The 23,003-nt window shown below is 45.1% G+C and overlaps 2 protein-coding genes across 2 annotated transcripts in view; both read left to right on the forward strand.

Moving 5' to 3' along the window:
- Positions 1 to 18,380, forward strand: part of LOC146186905 (glutamate-gated chloride channel-like) — a 102,067-nt gene extending 83,687 nt beyond the window's left edge. The window contains exon 5 of the mRNA XM_084607493.1: positions 12,646 to 18,380. Coding sequence (XP_084463619.1) covers positions 12,646 to 12,876 — 231 coding nt within the window. The 3' untranslated portion in view covers positions 12,877 to 18,380. The remainder of the gene's footprint in view (positions 1 to 12,645) is intronic.
- Positions 5,425 to 11,802, forward strand: LOC146186907 (uncharacterized). Its single transcript, XM_084607492.1, has 8 exons — positions 5,425 to 5,633; positions 6,244 to 6,652; positions 6,718 to 6,802; positions 7,915 to 8,061; positions 9,657 to 9,878; positions 11,092 to 11,266; positions 11,365 to 11,438; positions 11,515 to 11,802. Exons 2-8 carry the CDS (start codon positions 6,408 to 6,410, stop codon positions 11,773 to 11,775), a joined length of 1,209 nt encoding a protein of 402 aa, XP_084463618.1. The 5' UTR covers positions 5,425 to 5,633; positions 6,244 to 6,407; the 3' UTR covers positions 11,776 to 11,802.
- Positions 18,381 to 23,003: the final 4,623 nt, after the last annotated feature.

Raw genomic sequence — 23,003 nt, forward strand, 5'->3', positions numbered from 1 at the left:
AAGGTTGAGTGAAAATCCAGCATGCGATCACCTGAGGCTAAACAATTGCAATATTATACCTCTTTGTCCAGTCGCTGTCATTCCAGCTTCTTGGGCAGCTTACTGTAAGGGTTACGTGATGGAAAAGTACAAGCAAGTGAATATGTTGCAAATTTTATATACGCTACGTGATATAATGTGCTTGTGACGTCAAAACTTTCATTCGGCAATCTGAAACTAAAACTGAACTGTGTGGCAAAAGAAATGCAGTTAAAATTATTTACTGATCTTGGACGTATTTTGTGCGGTGATGCATGTTTACTAATCTCTTGCGCATAATTCTTAGGCAGAAATGCGAGAACAAAGCTTTAATCTCTCCAGTCCTATAAAGCTGTCGCTTTTGAAATCACTGATGAATACGCTACTACCTTACTACAGCTTATAGCAAGAAAAGCTCGTTGTGGCATGGACGTCACCCTGCTGTATACTTGCCCGTATTGAAAACTTTTTCTGCGGCCCTTAATTTCGAGGAGCCTGCTACCTAATCCAGTAATTAATTAACGCCAAACAATGCCGGCAGCAGAGCAGAGGTAAAGGAACATAAAGGTAAGATTTTGAAGAGCCTGTTGTATTTCGTTTTCTGTTTTATTTCACTACACTAAAATAAATAAAATAGACAAAATTGCAATTAATTTCCTTGGATAGCAAGCAAACAATCAACATTTATTCTGGAGCTTGAGTCCATCTTCATGACTGTTCGCAACACCTTCGCACAAATAGCGATGTGAAAGCTAATCTGATTGGTACTCGATGGAAGAAAAAGTAGCCCTGACCTCGAACTGCGACTCAATAACACTGCCTCACAGACTTGTTGCTGTAGGAATTTAGCTCAAAAGGCTGGCTACAGCAGATTCGATGGTAAGGCGTGAGCGAAATGATAAACAACTTGAAGTGAGATGGGTATTTGTCAAATGATCACGGCAACCCCACTAAATAGAGTGGATTTGTGATCAGGGAGTACTCATCACCATCCACCAAACCTCTATAGGTTTCAAAGAGAAGCTATAAAGCCTTCGCAATAACTTCGCATTCGAAATTTGGCTGCTTTACTTTATTGCCGTAAGACTGCGCTCGGGTGCAAGCTAATAATTTCCCCTAATAACGCTATAAGGTTAAAGTACCCGTTTTCAAGAAACTCTGACTATGTCGGTGTAAGCGAAAAATCATTAGCACGCCTTTGGTGTTTTTATAGGTGACGAGGCGGAGTAGTGACTGGTCGAGGAGATTGCAGGACGTCAGGAGACTACATAACACGGCCAACTTGGCACGAGCTGTCAACTCAGGTAGCTCTTTTGAAAACGGAGAGCGAGTTGACGACATAACATTCCGGGACCCCTAGATTCCGACTGAGACATGCTATTCCTAGGCTGCGCAAGGCTAGCTTTTGATCTAAGCCTTATGACTATAATGCTGCAACTTGCGAAGTCATGTAAATCAGTATGTATTTGAGAGTTAATGCAGATAAAATTGAGATTAGTGGTTAAAACTGTAGGCAGGCGAATGTAGGCGAAAGACAACCCACTAAAGGAGCCGCTGACGCTGTCGAATCATACACCTATAGCGGAGTTTGTGTCCCCGAAATATTTACACACTCTTAGAAAAAAAGGTAGTGAAAACGTAGTAACGGCTGCTGTTACAACGTTTTTTAACCCTTACTACATATGTACTATGTTCCTACGACTTTGTCACTACCTCAAAGAAAAAATAAGCAGTAACAAGGTAGTGAGGTCTGTTGTTACTACGTTCTTTGGTAGTTACTACACTTGCACTACCTCACTATTGCCCTGGTAGTAACCGTTACTACCTTGATATGGAAATGGATGATCGGAATATGCAGGTGTATGTATACTAACATTTCTGGTGACATTGCTACTCGGTGCCCCACTTTTTTATATAATGAAAAGGGCATCCTAAATGGCAACAAAACTGCCAGTGCTGTTTTTGTTTTCAATAATACATATATGCAGCACGTATGTGTCCGATTCTTTAGTTAAATTTCTTAATTGCACTTTTTCAACGACCTCTAACTACTGTGCCTGACTTGCACTCATTTTTCCTTCTGGTTTTACTGCACGATGCATCCATGTTCAATGCTTTACCCTTTTGTGGTGGGGTATTTTATTTTTCCTTGGATATACGATGCAATTTTTTAAATCCGTAAAGTGAGCAGTCATTGTCAGCGACATATGTGCTGTGTTCCAACCCTTACTACAGCCTCTCCATAGGCTAGAGCAGTTTGTCTAAATAAAATAAATAAATGGTAATAAAATACAAAAGTACTCTTTATTCTAGAGGCACAAAGGAAAGAAGTGTAAACAGTTTCAACCAAATAATTGTAGCCCGCCTGCAGATAATACTGCCAGTTCAATCTGTGATCATTATTTCTGGCCTCAGTACTAGCTCCTTCTCAAAATACAGGTCTAGAACTTGGGACAATTGCAGTTCTGCAGGCTGTATAACTCTCTCTTCTGTTGTTCGACAAACAGTATATGACCAGCGGTGTCGCTGAAACAACACAGTTCTAAGGACACTCACATGAATAAAGACTGACCCACAGTACATATACAGACCTATGATCTGTCCAAAAATAGGCAGCAGGTCTTTCTCCAAGACCACTACATCTAACACTTTGTATTTACAACTTGCAACAGTAACGGATGACACTCCCCACACAGGAACACCTTCAGGAAAGACTTCATGAGTGAATGGGGCTAAGTCCTCCTGTCTAAGAGGCTTGGCCTTCGTTGTCTGAATGCCCATGTTTAACTCATCTCCAGACAGCTCGAAGCTCTGAAGCAGCTGATGCCATTCTGCGATTGACTTCGAAATATTCTTGAAATTTCTGTTGCGACATGCTATCATTTTCACATATTGGTGTTTTGCTTCGTAACGCATGCACCAATATTGTTTCAATGGGCCCAACTGGTTGATCAGCCTTGGATAATGCACCAAAAAATGGAGCTTCGGGGTCATTTTTCCAGGATAAAGAGCTACAAAATTTGTCAGAAAAAACCTAATTTCTTCTTGAAGGAAAGCAATATGGTCATGTGGGATATCATCGGAAAATATTATGTCAACAATCCTCCTGAGTTGAAGATACACTTCCCAATGCTCATTGAGATCTGGAACAATGTCACCAAATATAAGTGAAAAGACACGAAACAGGCACCACTTCTGTGATGCAGTGCCTTTATAAGCAGCTTCCCTCTTCACAAAAGATATCTCGAGTCCTTCAGGTTTGTTTTTCCTGTCGTGTGGCCCAAACTCAAACAAAGTGACACGTTCCAGATCAGAGTAACTCATTACTTTCGAACTGATGAGGCCTTGTAAGATCTGTCTTAAAACATGAGTTATGGATCCTTCGAGCAAATCATGCATGATGTCAGGCGGCAGTTGTTGCGTCACATCAAAGTAATTGAGACCTGACAATGGCGACATACTTTTCACCCCATGAATTGCTGTACTTAGTGGTTGGTTTACAACTGCAAGTTCAACATGCTTTTTGTGCGCAGTTGCATCTCGTACCTGTACATCTTTTTCGTGGAAAATTTTGCCGAGTTCTGAGAATGCCACAGTGCAAAAACGGCACGGGTGCCCTCGATTGAAGCAGCAAGTGAAACCACCTAACCTGTTCATTGAGAGGTTATCCCCACAGAAGGCGACAAGAAAAGCTGTGACTCTCACAGCTGTTGCATGCAGCTGCACAGTGAAACCAGTTGTGCTTATAGCTGAGAGCTCAATGATAAGTGGTCCCAAAACTGCATCCATTCCATGCTTAAGAATAAGTTTGTATTTTGCAATAATTGCTATATGTATGGCACTAAGCTGGGACCTGTAACGTGCGTGAAGGTTCAATACACTGAAATACACAACAAGTAGCTTGTGCACGTTGCGCTTGGGTCCTATCGGGTTAACAATCTCAAGTTCATCTGTATAAAACACAAGAAACAGTGTGAACTGAGATCCTTCCTGTATAAGTGCCGACAGCTTTTGCTTGTACATGAAACCATCACAAAAGTTGTGCAATAGTGGAGATGATTCTCCATTTGATGCTTCCTCATTTAAATGACTGCGAAAGGATTCTGAAAGCATTAGGTTTTGCAGAACATTAGTGACAGGAATATACTGGAATGTTTCTCCAGCAGCCAAGACATGCTCCACAGGTTTTGTGTAAGGAAGGCATTTCTTGGCAAACTGCTCTCTCTTGTGTTTGCTCACCACATCTTCAAAAATCTCATCCAGAAAGTCACAAGCAAGCAATGTGTGCAAGTCTTTTCCGAGCGGCAAAGGATGAATGTCTTGCTGAATCTTGGTGGAAAAAAGGCGAAACATATCGCACAAAGTCACTTTCATATGGCAAATGACGCTTTCCATTGTAGAGTGTGGCAACTTGTGTACTTCTGCCATGCGGAAGAAAAGTAAACACAGGTGCTTCTTCATTCGCGCTTTGAAGTCGATAGCTCCACTGGCAGCTGAAAAACCAGTACAGGATGCGGCCTCTTGTTCTCCATCGGTATCGTCCATGAGGAGGCTAGAGCTTAGCAGTTCATTCCCACTTAAAACGTCGCCTTCCGCAATGGAAGCACTCGCCGAAGCGTCCAACCGTAGCTCACCACTACTGCTTTTTTTCCGTGACAGCGGCATCGCCAGGTGTGTCGAGGTCCATATAGCTTCTGTGGTCCCGATAAACGTGCCTCCGATACGACTCAAAGAGACGGTACGTCTTTGCGCAGCCTTCCACACCACACATCACAGAAAAATTGCTATCATAGCGGTGGTCCCCATGTGCCTGACAACTTTGCAAAACTTCACAGACGTAAAGGGACAACGCGGACACGTATGAATCATTTTGAAGCACGTATACTTGCGGGTGACGTATACGTCGCTGTCACACCATTAGGCCAGCCATTTGATGCACTCTGTCAACTGCAACAGCTGAGAGAGGCTTGGTGTAGATAAAAGCAAGCTGGAGCAGAGCAGTAGAGACCTCGGCAGCGCCGCTAGCTGAAGCCACTTACTGAACGGAGCCTCGAAACTAGCGAAAGTGACCTTGGCCTGTCAATACAGGCACAACAAACATAACTGCGCAACGCGTAATGTCTGAAAAGGTAGAGCAGTGACAGTATGTGACAGGAGTAAACATGGCCTCCGTGATGAGGCGCGCCGACGCGCTGCCGCCAATCTCGGAGGGCTCAAAAGTACAAAACAAAAAGCAACTTTCTTTACTTATTGGTAGGTGGCGCTTGCTACAGTACCAGAAAGGGATCGACTTCAACTGGTCTATCCATAGTACTGGCCATGGGTTCTTTATAACTTGTCCATACGTTGTGTAGTCTTACTTTTGCTACTTTTGCAAATGGCGTATGTTTTGCATCAATCGATAGAAGAGCCCTCCTTTAGAACAACCGAATTACTACATGTGCTGGCCCTTTATCCTGCTATAAGCAATGTCTTCGTCGCCGATCGAATGCCTGGTTACCTGGAAAGGCAGGAAACAGGTTCTTCTTGTCAATGGAGATCACAAGAAGTCCGATGTGATTGATGCTGCCATGCTGACGGAATCGTGGACATCGTTGCAGTGCGACCGAATAGAGGTATGCACATTTTTTATACGATAGATTTTAATCGCTTGCTGATTTCAGGGCCCGTACTTGTGCATATAATCGCGTTCTAGTTATGCGCTTCAGGCCAACGTAGTATCGTGGTTTGCTTATAGGCCTGTGCTGTGTCCAAAATTTGCGTTCAAGCTTAGGATAGACACCGGTGCCAGATGTATATATATCAGAGCCTGTATCTTAGCTGTGAGCAACAGGCGAGCATGCAATAGCGATGCCTGTCGCGCTGTTAACTGCAGCGCTAGTGTTGCTTCAGAAATTTTTTCCAAATGGATCATGACTCCGTTAAAAACGGTTTTTTTTTTACACTGCACTGCACGTGTGCGCGCCTCGCGGAGCTGGAGCGGACGTTCGCCTTCGCAGGGTTCAAGGTACGCGGCGCGCACACGGGCTGTGGAAGAGTAGTGTGTTTCCATGCATGCGCGCGTGGAGAGTTTGGAAGCCATCATAATGTGTAGGCCAATCTTATAAACAGATGGGAAACTAAGTAGTTTCAGCATGCTCGTAATGAAATAATTACTAAATCAATTGTATCCACATTCATTATTATGTTTTTGGCTTACAATTCATAAACACATTTTTGTTGTAGGTCTACAATTCCCGCTTTGAAACATATGTCGAGGTCCCGGAAGGACACAGATTTTGTGATGGCGACAAGATAAATCTGGTTGCCAGTGACAGCTGTGATGAAGAAAGCTTGCCACTCAAAACTGGGTTAGTAGGCCACCTTTAACCCTGTGCTGGAGCTATAACATGGGACATTACAGTCATGATACTTACGGTGCACTTAATTCCATCCTCTCTTTTTTCAGAACTAACGATGGACCATCAGTGGTGGCTTCATTTATCAGTGGTTTTCAGCAAATGCATTATGAACTGCCTCCAGTTCCAGTTGACATCAAGTTCGACATTGACAGAACAACATTAGGAGAAGTGTCAAGTCGCACAAAAAGCCGCATTGTGTCTTGGATTACATCCCATTTGCTGACAGTTGACCTGTAAGTACCACTTAGTAGTGTTGTATGCTCAAATCCTGCTCATGCAACCTCTCTTGCGCTCGCAGGTATCCTGGGAAATTCTACGAGCCTGCAGCTAGGGCTCTTGTTCTGAAATATCCAGTTCTCCGGGATACGATGGGAACAGGCTTTGTAAGTTCCCTACCTGCTTGCTAGTCTTTGTAAACAAATAGCTGGTAATATCTTCCTCAAAAACGCCTTCCGAGGTTACTCGTACTATCAAAGTATAAAAACGAGCCGTCTTTTGAAGCATAAAAGGAAAGTATCTGTAAAATGCTTTGCACTGAGTAGGTTACTTTTTTTTCTCAAGAAGAGAAAAAAAAAAGCATGCGATGAAGTGACTAGCCATGTATGCAACCCATGCTTGGGTTCATATTGCGACTGGTCGACCCATCAAAGATGAGACAGACGAAGTGTGTGTGCACTTGGCGACGTCCGGTGCACCCTGTGCTTGTGTCGCGTTATACCGGTGTTTTACGTGGTGTGTACGCCTCTTGCCGCGTAACATCTTGGTGGAGGTGCGGGGTCACAACAGCGTCTCTCGTAGCCTGAATCGCTTTGGAATGTGAAACCCCACAAACCAAACCTCATCACAGCTGCTTCTTTCCCTGTGTTTGCATCATATGTTTTACATACTGCCTGGCAAGCAAAATTTCACCTCCTATTTTCTTGACTGCTTACTTTTTTACTTAAGGTGGTATTTTTCCTTGAGGTAATATTTTTTTCTCGTGTGGAATTCACTGCTGCTTGTGGACCATTCTGGCATACATTGGGAATGTTCTGTGCACATGCATTGTCTCCTCTTCAATTATTTTACAAGGCATCAGTTAGCTGCAGTTTTTTGTGAACAAAATTTTCTTGAATATTGGTGGGATAGAACACAATACAGTAATTAGATGTGAATTCTCTTATGCCCTTGCAGGATGTTCATGAGGTCCGCACATGCACTATGGTTTGCAAACATCTTTGATAGGGAATTAAGCATGTTAATTTGCAGCTTTAATAATGTACTGAGCAGCAGGTGCGTCCACAGATTGCTCATGCATTTCGGCTCGGGCTCGAACAATGCAGTGCTGCTTTTAGCTCTTTTCCTGCAGTAAGAGCAAGTGGCTTGTGCGGAAGCATTTATGATGCCTATTGCCGTTTGAGTCTGTTTTCTTCAAGGAAAGTCTGTATATATTGTTGGCTGCTAGGCAGATGTTTAATTGATTTTGCATTTCCAATGTGATGGTTTTGATTTACAGGATTCTTGGAGGGTCGCATTTAAATACAAGATGTGCAATATTCGAAAATCCGTGGATAATAATCCTAAGGTTGAAGAAGCAAGAAAGAAGTTTTGTAGGAAGGGGAACTTTCAAGACAAATGTCATCCAAAGAAGCAGTGCCGCCTGGTAAGTGAAACCCCTGATTTACACCAGTATTACAAATATCTGGAAAAGTTTTGCATCTTTTCTAGCTGGGTTATCTGAAAAGAAATGTTGCAAGTTAAAGTGCCCTGTGAATGTCATTGCACACAAGTAGGCACAATTTATTATAGTAATTCAGCTTTGTTTTGAGGTGGTGGTAAATACTGACTTAAAGAACAAATAACAGCCAAAAAAAAAAAAAACCATGGTATTGCATTGGTGAAACAAGACATAGCCACAAAAGTAAATGGAAGGCAGGAAATCGGTGCAGACCCCTCCCTGGCCACGCATTTCATGAAACGAGAAAAAAACGGCGACTACAACACCTGACTCTAGAACTTGCAGTTACTTTAAAACTGTAGAACAGCTGAAATTTGGAGAAAGTTGGTGCTTTATGCTATGTAACCAACACACAGTGGCAAAAATAAAAAAAGCAGAGCAGTAGCTGTATGTTTAACTGCTGTATTAAAAAATAATTATAGTAAAATCTTATTAATTGGCCTTTTAATGCCAGCAATATATTAGAATTTTCCAAAGGTCTGATTGATCTATTGGCCTTAAAGAACTGCTGAAAACTATTTGCATCACAGCAATTTTATTTAATGAACACTGGGATTAGGGTTATGCATAACTTGAGATGAAAGTTAAGAGCAAACCCGATTTTTCTTGGAATTGTGAAGTGCCATGTTTTGTGAATACTGTTGGGATTGTCGAAGAATTGCTTCAAATTTGCAACTGTTACCATCGGCCTTTTGGCAGTGCGACACAGTAGCAGTGATGCCTCGTTACAAATGGCCCTGTTGCGTTTTGAGGATGCTTCACCGTTTAGATGGTGACACCTGCTATCGGCACCGTGCGGAAACCCAGCGGGTAGCACTCGCGGTGAAAAGGCAGTGCAGCGCCACGAGTGGGTGCTGGAGGATTTTTGCAGGAACAGGCGTGGCCGCCTGGGTAGGGCACGCACTTGAAAGAGGCAGCCATGGGAATGTAATTGGGGTCTGCGCAGGAAAATAGTGGCAATTTTGGCCAGCTTGAGTGATGTAGTGATGCATAAACAATGCGAGAGCCACACAGCACAAGACGGAGAGGCACGGACAAGTCCTGGCTGCCTGCTGGGCGTTTATTTCTCGGCTGGAAACACAAGAAACAAAAAATGACAGAAGGAGAAGCATGCCGTTGGGGAAGGCTGAGCAAAAAGCTTATATCAAGCAAAACAAAGGTAAAAGCAAAGAAACGTTGGGTCCTGCATCCCTTTTCAAAAGCTGTTAGGTTTGCCAGAGCAAAAGAGATAGCAAACTGTAGCCTACACAGTTAATTGCAATACCTAAAAACGCATGCAATGGTGGAATTATAAGGAATTTAGCATTGAATGGAAGGAAAGCACTTCATAAAGGTAAGTAATACAGCTGTAGAGCAAGGGCTGACAAAACAGACTGATATTCAGTTGTGTACAACCTTTGCACAGGTTGTAGATCATAAAAAAGATTTTGGAATCTTAGGTCTGCATTATCTAAAAATATGACAGGCATTACTTGTGATATTTTACTCAACTGTGTTATTTTTATCATTTCTTTTGCAAGTCAACTGGTGCTTTGGAAACCGGAGGCGAAGAAGATGATGGAGTCGTTGCTGCTCACATAGAATTTATTATTAAAGAAGTGAAACGAAGCACTCCTGACATCGCAAAATTGAAAGCTTCAATGAAGACCACCTTCTCATCACGAAGGAAATGGATTCAAGAAAGCAGCCCATCAACAGCGGTGTTGCTGGAAAGGTACCCAGCGCTGGCACTTCGTGAACTGGTAAGGTTTTAAGACGTGTAGCATCAGGCCGGTTTCCTGAAATGGTTTTTGATGATGGGTCGTACGCATGCCATCAGTCGGGCTTCACAGAGACATGCAGTATATAGTCGGCTGTTGTAAGAGGCTCAATAGGTTATGAGAAAAGACTCTATTTAGTTTAAACATTTGCAGTGTTTGCAAAATCAGGATGCAGAGATCCACTGCAGAAGGTAAAACAGAAAGATTGCATCTTTGATAACATAAACCGACATAAGCATGGGAGAAATATTGCTTGGTAGGAAACATTTCAACTGAAGAATTTGTCTTATCTGGGTGAGCACAGTCATCACTGGTAAGGGTATTTAGAACTTTTATCTGATGGGGAGGAACAGGTTAGGTTTGCTGGAGAAGGGTGAATATGGGTGATTGATAAAGAGTGTTAGGGCTAATTATTTATTTGGTAGACTAAATGGGCAGTTTTGTAATCGTAAAAACATTGAAATATAACTGCTGAAGCCACAGCGGGTCGTGAAGTAATCATTTCTTATGTTTCGGCTGAAATTGGAGCACTTCTGCATAATTGCGTTCCTCTCTGTCCCACTTTTGTATTCTATGTGCTACTAAAAATGTTTATGCAAGGTCATGATTGCAGTCGCATTCGGATGGAGGGCGTTCTTTGAGGGGCATCTGCTGCTTTATTTTTAGTTGTGTTTGCCTATGGATACTGCGTAATTTTCCAGCTGCAGTGGTTGGAAGAAATGCTTACGCACCAGTCAGCGTGCATGTCAGGCAAAGAGATACAGGCTCTGAATTTCGGTTCACAACGGGTTCAAAGATGCATTCCCAAAGGTGATTAGGAACAATTAGGGAATAACAGGGTGGAGACGAAGGACAAGGAAGAAGACAACACCTGCGCTGTTGTTTTATTAAACAATTAGGGATTGATGGTAACAACGTACATAGTGACGTTTATTATTGGCTTCACCCTTATTCCCTCAGAAAAAATTTCAGTGCATCACTGATGACATATTTAAACAGAAATCAGAATGATGCAACCTCTAAATTATGATGAAAGAAAGCAACTATGAAGCCTTTGGACTAACTTTCCAACTTTGCACCAACAGCACAACTGTCCAGTGCTTGGCTTGGACACTTGTGCACGAGCGACGGGATGTCTTTTTGTATTTTGCAAATAATGTGCTAAATTCCCCCTATCATTTTTGTTCATTTTCAGCTTCGCCAGGAGTTCATGAGTATTACACAAGTGGACTTTGAGTCAAAGTTGCTCAGCTTTATTAACACACATGGAGAGAGGTGTCTCCAACTCCTGAAAATGTCCCGTACCGCAAAAAGTGCCCTCGCCGAAGCTGAACGGGCGATTTCAGAGACAGAAGGCGACTTGAAGAAATGTGAGTGTTCAGAGCTTTGTCTTTTAGTTCCAATTTCTTTTCTTATTTTTATGTTTTTGTGATCTTCTGGGTGTTCTATGAATTTTCTTTGTGCACAGATTACTTCGCAGTTGCTGTCCTGCAGCTCCTCCCGCACTTAGTGAAGGAGCAGCCCAATTTTCTGAGAGGACCAGTAAGATTATACTGTTCATTTTAATTGTAGTTTGCTTGAAATTGTCTCGTTTCTTATTAATTCTATTTTATTACAGGACAGCTACCCCTCCCTTGTCATGAACAACAAGGCTCTAATTGCCACAGAAATATGCGCCACTTTTGAGTCCTACAAGGTGGAAGTGATTGACCTGATATCAGGGACAAGTGCCCTCATGGAACTTTATTGGATAATGAACATCCAGTATTCTAGCAGGAATAAGAACACATTTGCTCTGATGGAGCATTTCTGCGGCCTAAATTCGGCAGCACGGTCACCCCTCGTGATGCGGGCGATCAGCTTAATTGAGAAAGTTTGAGTCAACAAATAAAGTTAAACCTTTTGAGCTACACTTGTGTTGAATTTGTTTTTTGAAAGCCATATAGGCCAACTGCTTCATAGTGCTTCTAACATGCTATTGAAGTTAGTGGTTGCCTGGCCGTCAAACCAAAGCTAAGCTTACTACTAAGGTAGTAAACGAGGTTGTTGCTGTTACTACTTTAGGTAAGCTACCATTCTTACTACCCTATGGTAGTAAATGTTAAAAAAGGTAGTTGCTGTTGCTACCTGTCCACAGGTAGTTAATGTTACTACCTTTGCAGTTACTACGTACAGTCACTACCTAGGTAGTCATATATGTGACGGTTGTTGCTACCCCAAAATGTAGTAACCTCAACTACCTTTTTTTTTAGAGTGCATATCTGCTTACTTTGGAGCGCTTCCTCTGAGCATTTCACCAGCATTTACATTGCAGCAGCTCCAGCGCAACGAGACTAGAAGTATGCTGTTGTGTGCGTGATGATGCTCTTTTTTCTACTGCATAAGTAGTTCCGCACTCCGCTGGAAACTTCAGTTCGTTGCTTCGATATGTGGCAATGGTTTTTGAAGTTCATCATATTGTGCTTATGTTTGCCGGTGCCCTCTCCTGCAATTTAACTACTGGCGATAATTTTATTCTCAGGTCAAATTGGTCGAGGATACCAGGTGCCAGTGTCAAACGGGCCAGTAACGATAACGCAGTGCCTTTCCTTGATGTAGAGTAAGAAAGAGTATTTCACGATGCAATGTAAACAAACTGCAGATATGCACCGTCACGTGTACATTGGGTGCTTTCGATTCTGAGCGCAGCGTGTAAATGCGCGAGTGTTACAAGGTTTCTGAACACTCGCCCTCATTCGATGTTTCGCAGAAGCCCCTGGTTCACCACCACGGAGAGCTGCATGCCGAAAAGTTGCGGCAATGCGAAGTGCACATGAAGACACCCAAGACAAACCTCTGCAAGGCCTGGCTTTCCAAGTTTCCCACGCGATCCAAACGCATCGACGTCGTCTCGCGGATCTTCTTTCCGCTCATGTTCGCCCTCTTCAACCTCGTCTACTGGACAACCTACCTCTTCCGGGAAGACAAGGAAGACGAGTGACCGAACACGAACGCCACAGCTGCTGTCGGCGACATTTCGACACATCGTCACAAAATACGCACTCTTGCCTCGCGCACACTCTCGACGGGTTCCCCCGCGGGCCGGCCTGGCGTGGGGGCCCCGCCTCGACTATTTTCGTGCATGCTCGAATCGTCGTCGTCGATGCCGCCGGGGATCGTCGGATAGTTGCGGGACGCGGTTCCCCACGTGCTTCGCTTGGCGTCGCGTTCGCCTTGAACCGCCGCCTGCACAGCGGTCACCCGCTGCCCCTGCACAGCCCCTCAGCACCAGCGAGGAAGGGACCTTCTCTTCGGTCACTAGAGGCAACTATCGTTTCACACGAGACATCATACGCATGTGGAGGAGAGAAAAACAAAAAACAACAAGAAATAGCGATGTTATGTCTTACTGTACAATTGGTTGTTGCACTTGAAGTTGCTGTACTCGAGAAGAGTTTATACTTGGACTGCTTGTTTCAGGCACGGACCATCGGACTCGAGTGTGTGCTCTCGTGTGCAGTATTTCAATCGTTAAGCCGCGGCTGTGCTCCCTTTAAGGACCGTGTTGGTGTCCAAGTGTTAATTTGTTCGTCGCTTTACGCCCGCGAACAGAATTGATCGCTAAGAGCTCCGTAGCCCACCCTGAGAGGGCTAAACGACGACACTCTCCATCACATACGTAGTCATGCAGGAGCGTGCCAATGGCACTTCAGCCGCGAGAGCACGGTAGGGATAGCTCGAGGGACAATTCGGCCAGGTGCTCTGTAGCGCCTGGGGAGAAGGGTCACGCGTGCTCTAAACGAATGCTACTGCGATTCATACCATGTACGAACTTCTCCCAAAGTCGTAGAGATTGATCTAGGTAGTTCAGAGCGTATGTAGGGATGCGGAAATGTGTTCTTTGACGCTTCCATATCCATCCCTGTTCAGTGGGCTCTCTTCCCCGAATTCCCCCGAAGCAAGCTGACTGTCCTTATAGAGGGTCAAGTGTTTATACAGCGTGTTTTTAGAGAGAGCAGGACGCTTAAGTGCATTCTCAGTGTTCGAAGGTTTAATTGATTTTCGCAACGCTCTACGGTAGTGCCGTCCCACAAAAGATTAAAAAAAAATGTCGCCGCAAATGCGACGCACCGAGAACATAGCTTCTCTCTTCTTGCTTCGGGAACGTCCACTGAGATGTGATCAGCCTTTGTATTGAGTGGAGAAGTCATGTCTATTGGTGGGGCTTAAAGCGTGGAGCCAGAAGCAGCAGCAGAAGCGTCCAAGAACCGAGAGTAGACGCCGCGTGCACCCACGCACTAGTTGTGTCACTTGCGTGAATGACATGTAAGCACTCGTCCTGACGTGTATACATTAATATTCTCGTGTTTTCAAGGTGTTCGTTGTGGGGGAAAGGGGCTGTCCCCTTTCCCGGACTCTGGGCTTCAATAGCTCTCGCGACACTTCACTGTGTACCTCTGAGCAGTTCCTCAGTTCGGCTTCGACTCTCTCTCTCTCTCGCTTTTTATGTGTGCGCTGAGGAAATGTAGGCTGCTGCCCCGGGTCACAGGTCAACCTGACGGTGACCCGTGGCATTCACTCTTTTTTTTAACGTGGGCGCGCTCCGCCGAGTCTTCCACCGTGTGTGTGCGATGGCAGAAGAGACACCGCGAGGGTCCAGCATGAGGGGTGACGGAACTTCAGAGACTACTGTATTGCCATTGTACTCGCCGTGGAACACGGGTTTGGACGACAAGCTTTAGTAGGCAAGAACAGCTCGCCAGTTCCTCAGCACTGTGCTTCGCACTGAGAGCCTAACGCTAAGCGTACCCGTCCGAAGTAAAACTAGACACAGATGGAGCACGGATTGGCAGTTGGCTTGCAATGTTGAAGCGGTATGGAACGAAAGAGCGATATCATCACCATTTGCGTTACAGGCGACATCAATGTATATAAAGTGTTTCAGCTACCGCAGCTTTGTCCAGGTTCGATCTAACGGCACCAGCATTGTCACCCGTTCGCCTTCATATTGGCAGGGTTATACGGCCACTGTGGTCTATAGCCGTGGAGGAATTTTAATGGAATGGAAAAACCGTAACATGGGCGAGCTTTATTTAAATTCACCCTGCTTTTAAGCGGTAATCGTCTTCATCTGTGGCTGAAAACAAGCCGCAGCTGACGTTAGAAGAGGACAGGCGGCACTTTTACAAAGCCAACATATCGCGTCGAGTTCGACCAACGCATACGGTGGAAGCGAGTAACTGGGCGGCTATGGTTCTCGAGCGAGGCCGACGGTGGGCCATGGATAAGCCGGCGAAGGACTGTTGCTTCCAAGCCGTCGTCGGGGACGTCCTGCACGAGGCTACTCTATACCCACTTGAAAGTAGCTACGCCACGTACCGCATCCTATCCCATTCCCCCTTGAAAAGCCGCTTTCCATATCGCTTTGTTGTCTGTTGCACCATGTGTGGTGTTAGTTTGTGCACTTTGAGTTCAAAAGCGCCTCTCCGCGCCGGGCTTAGCCCAGACGTCGTCCTTCTTTCCACCGTTCAATATAGCTGTCGTAATTTCCACAAAAGCGTGAACGGGAAACATGGCAAGCCAGGCCTCTGAAAAGAAACAAAAAGGAATCGGGGCGGCGTTGCTATAAGTGCTTGGCCCGGTGCGGAACCCGCTTTGTCAGAACAGATCAAGAAGCGTGCATCTATGCATGTATATAGCATGCACGTGACTACACGGGTGTACACAACAGGCGTCTATACAAATGTTTGTGTGTACAGCTTGAGGCACAAAGCTGCGCTGTTCGTTCTCGTTTTGAGATAATAACTAAACAGCAGTATTTCATTCGTTGGAACATTCGCTCACAGGGCGATCAGTAAACACCTCAAATCCACGCCGGTTTGCTCTCTCAAGCTAACCATTACATGGGCGACATTGTCTTTAATAAGTGCAGTGCTACTTTTTATGCACTTAACGTACTGAGATTGTAGGAAATAGATGGAGTTCCCAGTCATTCGGAACTTTGGTACAGCGGATTACCACGGCTTGGCGTAGTGGCGCCTCATCTAACTGTTCTTTAATTGTAATTTGCAAGAAAGCCATAGAGTGGTTCAGTAAAATGGCGAAAATAAGAATTATTTACAATCTGGTGTACTACTTGAGCAAAGGAAACCTGCGAGAGGATATGCACTCCTCGGAACTTAAGGTTTATTTTCTAATCAAAGATGGAACGATGTTACTTTGTGCTTCATGCATCCGTGTATGTACGAGTTGATATAACTTTTTTCGGTGACATATATAACTGCCTGTGCTTTGTCTGGACGCAAACACGTGCATCACCGACACTTTAAAGACTGATGTTTTAGGAGAAGAGAGCGAAAAAAAATGAAAGTCTGTATTTCGTATTGCAGGGTCCACAGTCACTGTTGTATATAGATGAGTAGCCCGGTGTATGCTTACGTCAGTGCTTGTGTAAAGTGGGTTCGCTGTACATATGTTCCAAATGTTTATATAGTCAGTTGATGTTTTCTTACGTGAACCTGAGCTGTCTGTAAAAAAAAATGTGGTAGAAGTGGGCGTTTGTTGTTTGCCAAGAAGAAAGCGTGTGCTTGTTCCCATTCATTCCTTCCCTGAGAATGATAGCTGGGTTGAAGTTCGCAAAACGTTAACATGCGTGATTGAGAAACAATGTATTTCTCATTCGTGTATGGTGATCAATCAATACAAACTCTTCGCTCGGGATTTAGAGCAGGACATTGTCAAAGGTAGTAGGACATAACTTTGTAACTGGGGTGCCTGAATCTAACACTACACAGTTGCTGTACGTTCTGACATTTGTGCCGGTGGTTAAGTACCACATAGTATCAAAAGAAGTGCTTGTTACTAACCGCTTTTTTTTTCTCCTTGAACATTTTTCACGCGAATTGACAGTAGATGCTTGTACACGATGCGGCGAACCTTGAATTTGATGGGAAGCTGCAAAAGTCAACAGCAGACGATTTTTCGCCCCCTTGAAAGGGTGCGAACAAAAAGGAAGCAGATGCAGGTCTCATTTTTGCGAACAAAAAGACAGGAGATGCAGATTTTAGCTTTGACATGCTTTCGCGCGTTTGTGCGTTGACGCTTGTGTGATGAGGCACTGTACCAAAGGCTGTTCACATCTCAGTGTCAGTTCGTGCTGTGAGGGAGATCTGTTCACTGATACTGACCCCCAGTGTGTCAACGTGATACGTTCTTGATCTCGTTTTCTTTTATGCCACCTCCCCTCTCTGGTTTGAAAAACGTGGCTTTCTTGTTCACACCCACGCACCCCCCAGTGCTGAGTGTACTACGAGTCAGTGAAGTATCTCCCTTGTAGGTCATGCATGATTTGCCATCGAGTTTGATAGCGCCTCTGTGGATGAATCACACGACAGAACGCTGCTGCCCAGGCAGTGTTCCGCTTGTACAGTCTGAGTTTGTTCCGTTTCTAGAATGTCAGCACGCAGATATTCTATCGAGAAGACATGGCTACTGTTAATAATAAAAATGAACTAAAAGAACGATTTCGTTATGTATATTTCCCCGTATCCCTAATTCCAGCGATTGTAACTGCGAAGTTTGGATGACGAGGGATGCCGCCATGGATCGAAGTGGATCTGTGACAGTTTGAAGTATGTAGAGACATAATTTGTTAGGTGCAAGCAAAACACTGACGTATAACTAAAGAAAACGTACGCTTTACCGAGTGAACATGAATATTCAATGAAGGAAGTTTGCTGCTCATGATGTCTTTTGTCTTTCTTTGTTCTCCTGTTCGTGACAGCACTGCCTGCATATATATTCAATGAACCGAGCTTCAAAGTAATGACATGAAAACTACATCGACTTTATTATCAGCACAGCGGAAAACTCGAAGCCATTATTCTGAAAAATAACTTCTAAAGAAAAGAAACAAAAGGTCTTTAACAAGCATGCTACAAGTTTATTCTCTCGTTTATTAATGGCAAATCGACAAACAACATGCAAGCCTTTTTAATTGATCATGAGCACACAATACAACAGGATCATCTACTATGTACGATAAAAGCAACTTCCTCCATACAGCAGTACTACAAGGGTTTCCCTCCGGGAACAGTCGTTGGAAAGTAACTAAAGATTTGGTTGGCACGTTCAAAGCAAAGACAGCAGCACTATTCAGCGGGCGGCGAGTTGCTATATCAATATGCAGAAACCTTCTCAATCACGGTCAAACTATACGCAAGTATGTCAGTGTTACATGGCTCCTCTTAATTTAAGCACATAACCTACGGTTACAAGCTTTTCCATATCAAAATTACTTAACATCTCAACATGTTATAAAAAGGGGGTAACTGAGTGCAGGCTGCAGTCTCTCAGCTTAAATAACAGTGCATATATTGAAAGCAAGCTGCCGGCACCACTTTCCTTTTTGATAAAATAAACATCTGACGATGTGCTTTTAGATCAAGAAAATAGCTGGTTAGCATGAAAAATGTGTAATGACAGTCTATTTAGGTTTGAACTCTTAGATATGCTATTTATCTAAAAAAATATATATGGTTTTTTCCCGGATACAGTCGATACCAACCATAAAATTCAGCCACTGCTCTGTGGCTAACATTGCGCATGTGTGATGGGTAATAACATTGCCTTCAAACATGACTGCCGGTTACGTGAGGATGGTTCAAAAATAATTTATTGTGTGACGCTAGAGCCCAATCAGTTACAAGGTGAGCACATTATTTACATTTATATTCTTGGCTTACTTGAGAGCATCTTATTAACAAGACATGGGGTAAATGCTCCTGTGCAGACTATTTGCTGTATGTCACAAACCCCCGCCTTTACGGTCACAAGAGGTGCGGGATCCTCTTTACGATTACTCGTCGTTCCTCTATGAGGGTTGTGAACACATTTAAAAGTTAGGCCGGTCAACCCGTGAAGCACGTGTGTCGGTGTGTGATTGAGGAATAAGTACAAATAGGTCACTTTCTTTTACAAACAATTGAAGGTTTATAAATAGCAGACCAAAATTACACTGATAATAATAGAGTACAATGAAAGAGAATACAACGCCACGACAAGATATTGATAAAGACGAAGAAATAAATGATAAGAGAAAAAAAAAATAACCCGACAATGAACAAAACACTGTGATAAAAATATGAAGACTATAAAGATAATAAAGCAGGTATTTCAGATATTATAAGTATGAGCAAAAGTTACATAAGAACACAGCGTAAAATACTACTAAGTCAGGTCAAAAGTTAACAAAGCGAAAATAATGTTCGATTGAACAACAGTCCGAAGTTCTCACGTCTTTCTTGTTTGCTGAGGCGTCGAAGGCTGTGTTGCTCGGTAGCGGCGGCCGTACAGGTGCAGAGGACGATGCGTCGATCGCGGGCCCGAAGAACACAATACGCTTTCGGAGCACCGCGGAGTGGCCGGAAGTTTGAATCTTCCCAAACGCACTGGTGAGGGCGTTGTGCTGTCGGTTATTTTATACCCTCGGCCGACTACGCAGCAGCCGCGTCAAGGACAGGCGGCCACTGCCCCATCGGCTTGTCGAATCTTGTCCAGAGGAGCGACGGAGTCCCGTGAATTTCGCTCTATATTCCAGCCATAAGCTCCCGCATCTTCCGCTGTATAATAGGTGAGGCAGCTTGTGACACTGCCCCCCACTGAAGAATATTGCCTCGGAATATTCTAGAACTCCACAAGCGCCGAGAACGATGTTATTACGCCCCTATAGAGGGGTGCAGTAGATTGGGTCCGTTCAGTGCACTGAAGATCGTTCGTCACTCACTACCGTTCATGACGCGCACCATATACGCACTGATCTGAACCCGCACACACCACAACACTGTAGTTCTTCAGTCATGTCTTGCGCACATGTCACAAGTCACGGATCACTGATAACAATCAAGTGCACATATATACAGGCACATCGTGTACGATTTTCATTACACAATCAACACAATGCAGCTATGCAGTAGTGCAAGCTTAACAACTATTCCAGCCGGCTCATGTAATCTGCTCCCACGTTCTCGCTGCCTTTAATATACTCGACACGGAAGTTGTATTCCTGAAGCTTAATACTCCAGCGAAGAACGCGGCTGTTTGCAGATTTTGTTTCTTTTATGAATTTCAAAGGCTGGTGATCCGTCTGGACGAGAAACCTTCTCCCGTAGAGGCAGACTTGAAATTTCTCGATTCCCCAAACGAGCGCTAAAGCCTCTTTCTCAGTGGTTGAATAGGCTACCTCTCGAGGGAGCAACTTGCGGCTCGCATAGGAAACTGGGTGCAGGATTCCGTCATGCGATTGAAGCAGAACGGCTCCAACACCTCTATCAGAAGCATCTGTTCGCAGGACGAATTCCCGGTCAAAGTCTGGCAATTTCAGAATTGGTGCCTCAGCCAGTTTTTCCCGCAAGTTCTTGAAAGCCCGTTCTTGCTCGGGGCCCCAGCTCACGACTGAAGGTTGACCTTTCCGTGTTAGATCTGACAGAGGACAGGTTAGGTCAGCATAGTTTGGGATGAAATCACGGTAGTAACCCGTGAGTCCTAAGAAGGATCGGACCTGCTTCTTTGTTGTCGGCCGTGAAGCTTCTTGTATCTTCTGTAGGGTCTTGGTGAGGGGTGACAATTCTCCGGACGCAATTTGGTGGCCCAGGAATGCGACGGTTTCCATTCCGATCTCGCATTTCAGCGGTTTGATGGTGAGACCAGCCGCTTCAATTCGAGCAAAGACCTCGTACAATGTTTGGAGATGCTGTTCCCATGTCGCGCTGGCAATGAGAACATCGTCGAAGTAGTACGCCACGTCGGGAATATCGGCCAAGATGTTCCGCATCAGCTTCGTAAAAATGGCTGGCGCCGTCTTAACACCGAAGGGCATATATCGGAATTGAAAGCGCCCCGTGCCAACCGTGAAAGCAGTCATCGCCTTTGAATCGGGTGACAACGGTACTTGCCAATATCCCTTGGATAAGTCCAGCTTGGAAAAGAATTTCTTGCGGCCTACCGAGGCGATAAGGTCGTCCGCACGTGGTAAGGGCTCGGCGTCGTCTGCGATGACTTCGTTTAACTTCCGAAAGTCAATGCATAGCCGATGCGTCCCGTCGGGCTTGCGTACGGCGATCACAGGGGAATTGTAGGGCGACTCCGATGGCTCAATGATGTCTAATCGGAGTAAGTCGTCCACTTCTGATGCAATTGCCTGTCTCAAAGCGTACGGTAGCGGATATTGTTTTACATTTATCGGCCGGTCGCTCTGTAACTTCAGTTGGCACTTGATTAGCGTGGTCTTTCCCGGAAGGTCCGAAAATATACCTTCGTACTGTTGCAGAAGTTTCTTGGCTTCATTCTGCTGTACGTGGCTCAATCTCTCGGAAATGTGTACATCCCCGATAGACTGTGTCTGGGAGGGCTTAGGAAGCTCAATCTCTCCAGCGTCTGTGTCTTCTTCTGCCGATATTACTGCACCGACAGCTGCAACAATGGGGTCGTCTTTCCTTTGCTGGTATCTCTTCAGCATATTGATGTGGAATATTTTTGTGGCATGGCCCAAATCCACTTCATAGTCGACATCGCCCCTGCGGCTGATGACCGAAAAGGGACCCTTCCATTGCATGAGCAGCTTATTGTGTTCTGTGGGAAGAAGAATAAGAACCTTCTCTCCCGGTTTGAGTGAGCGTTTGCGGCTCTTGATGTTGTAGTAGCGGCTGTAACGCTCTCCTGCGCGCTCTAGCTCTTCGTGGGCAAGTTTAAAGGTATTTTCCAGTCTGTTCCGTAGAGCAAGCACATACTCGTACGTCGTTCGCAACTCGTTAGGGATGGTTGCATTCGTCCAAAGCTCTCTAAGTACAGCCAGGGGTCCACGCACATTTCGCCCATATAACAGTTCGAATGGGGAAAAGCCGAGGCTTTCTTGGGGCACTTCCCTGTATGCAAACAAAAGTGGAGCCAGGTAGCGATCCCAATCGGTTGGTCTCTCTTGACACATGCGCTTGAGCATTTGTTTAAGCGTGCCGTTAAACCGTTCGACTAGGCCGTTCGCTATCGGGTGGTAGGGAGAGGTATGCAGCTGTTTTACTGACAACAGACGGCTAACCTCCTTCATTACTTCGGACGTAAAATTCGTGCCCCTGTCACTGAGGACCTCTCTGGGCACTCCTACACGGGAAAACATTTCGACAAGTGCTTCGGCTACCCTTTCGGTCTCGACGCTAGGAAGTGCGACTGCATCAGGGTACCGAGTGGCATAGTCCACCATGGTCAGGATGTACCGATTGCCTTGAGCGGACTTCGGGTTGAGTGGACCAACGATGTCGATCGCCACCCTCTGAAACGGTGTCTCAATGACGGGCACTCGAACCAAAGGCGCTCGTGTGGTGTGACCCTTCGGAGTTGTGCGTTGGCACAGATCGCAAGAGGCAACGAACCGCTTAGCGTCAGCCTGCATTGCTGGCCAGAAGAATTCTGTCTGAAGCTTCAGTAGGGTTTTCTTCGCGCCTTGGTGGCCTCCCATCAACCCATCATGTGCCAGCTTGAGAATAGCTGATCTGTACTTTTGGGGCACAACAACTTGAGTGTACTCCCCGCCCGACTCGGCGACGTATTTCCTTTGAAGGACGCCGTTAGCAATGAAAAACTGGTGGCTACCCTTTCCTTTCTTCGCTTGCGGCGGGCCTACGCGATCGAAACACGAGCGTAGGGTCGCGTCATTCTCTTGCTCTTGAACCAACTCTTCGCGGCATACACTAGGGAGGCCTTGCAGGACTTTAAGCTTTTTCAGCGTTTTATCCCTGCACGCCTGCGCTCTAGTCACTACCGGACAAGCTTCAACGGCATCCGAAATGGGTGCGGGGCTCTCGGTGTCAGGCGCTAGCTCTTCAACTTTTACTGCAGTGGACTTCGTAGTCTCGCTTTCTGTTGTCTTGTGCCAGTTCGGATCGGGGTCGTCTGCTGGCCTAGCACCTTCCACATTTCCCAGCACCAAATCGTACAAGGGATTCTCCATACACTTAGCGAGAAGTCGTCCCTGAAAGTACGGGGTGTCGACATCGACCCAAGCTTCTGGGAGCATTAGGACTGAGCGGTCAAGTAGGTAAACTGGAGACTTCGTATCGGTGATATCTTCTTTCCGTA

This window comes from Amblyomma maculatum, chromosome 6 (assembly GCF_055883805.1).
Source record: "Amblyomma maculatum isolate TAMU_Amacu chromosome 6, ASM5588380v1, whole genome shotgun sequence".
Taxonomy (NCBI): domain Eukaryota; kingdom Metazoa; phylum Arthropoda; class Arachnida; order Ixodida; family Ixodidae; genus Amblyomma; species Amblyomma maculatum.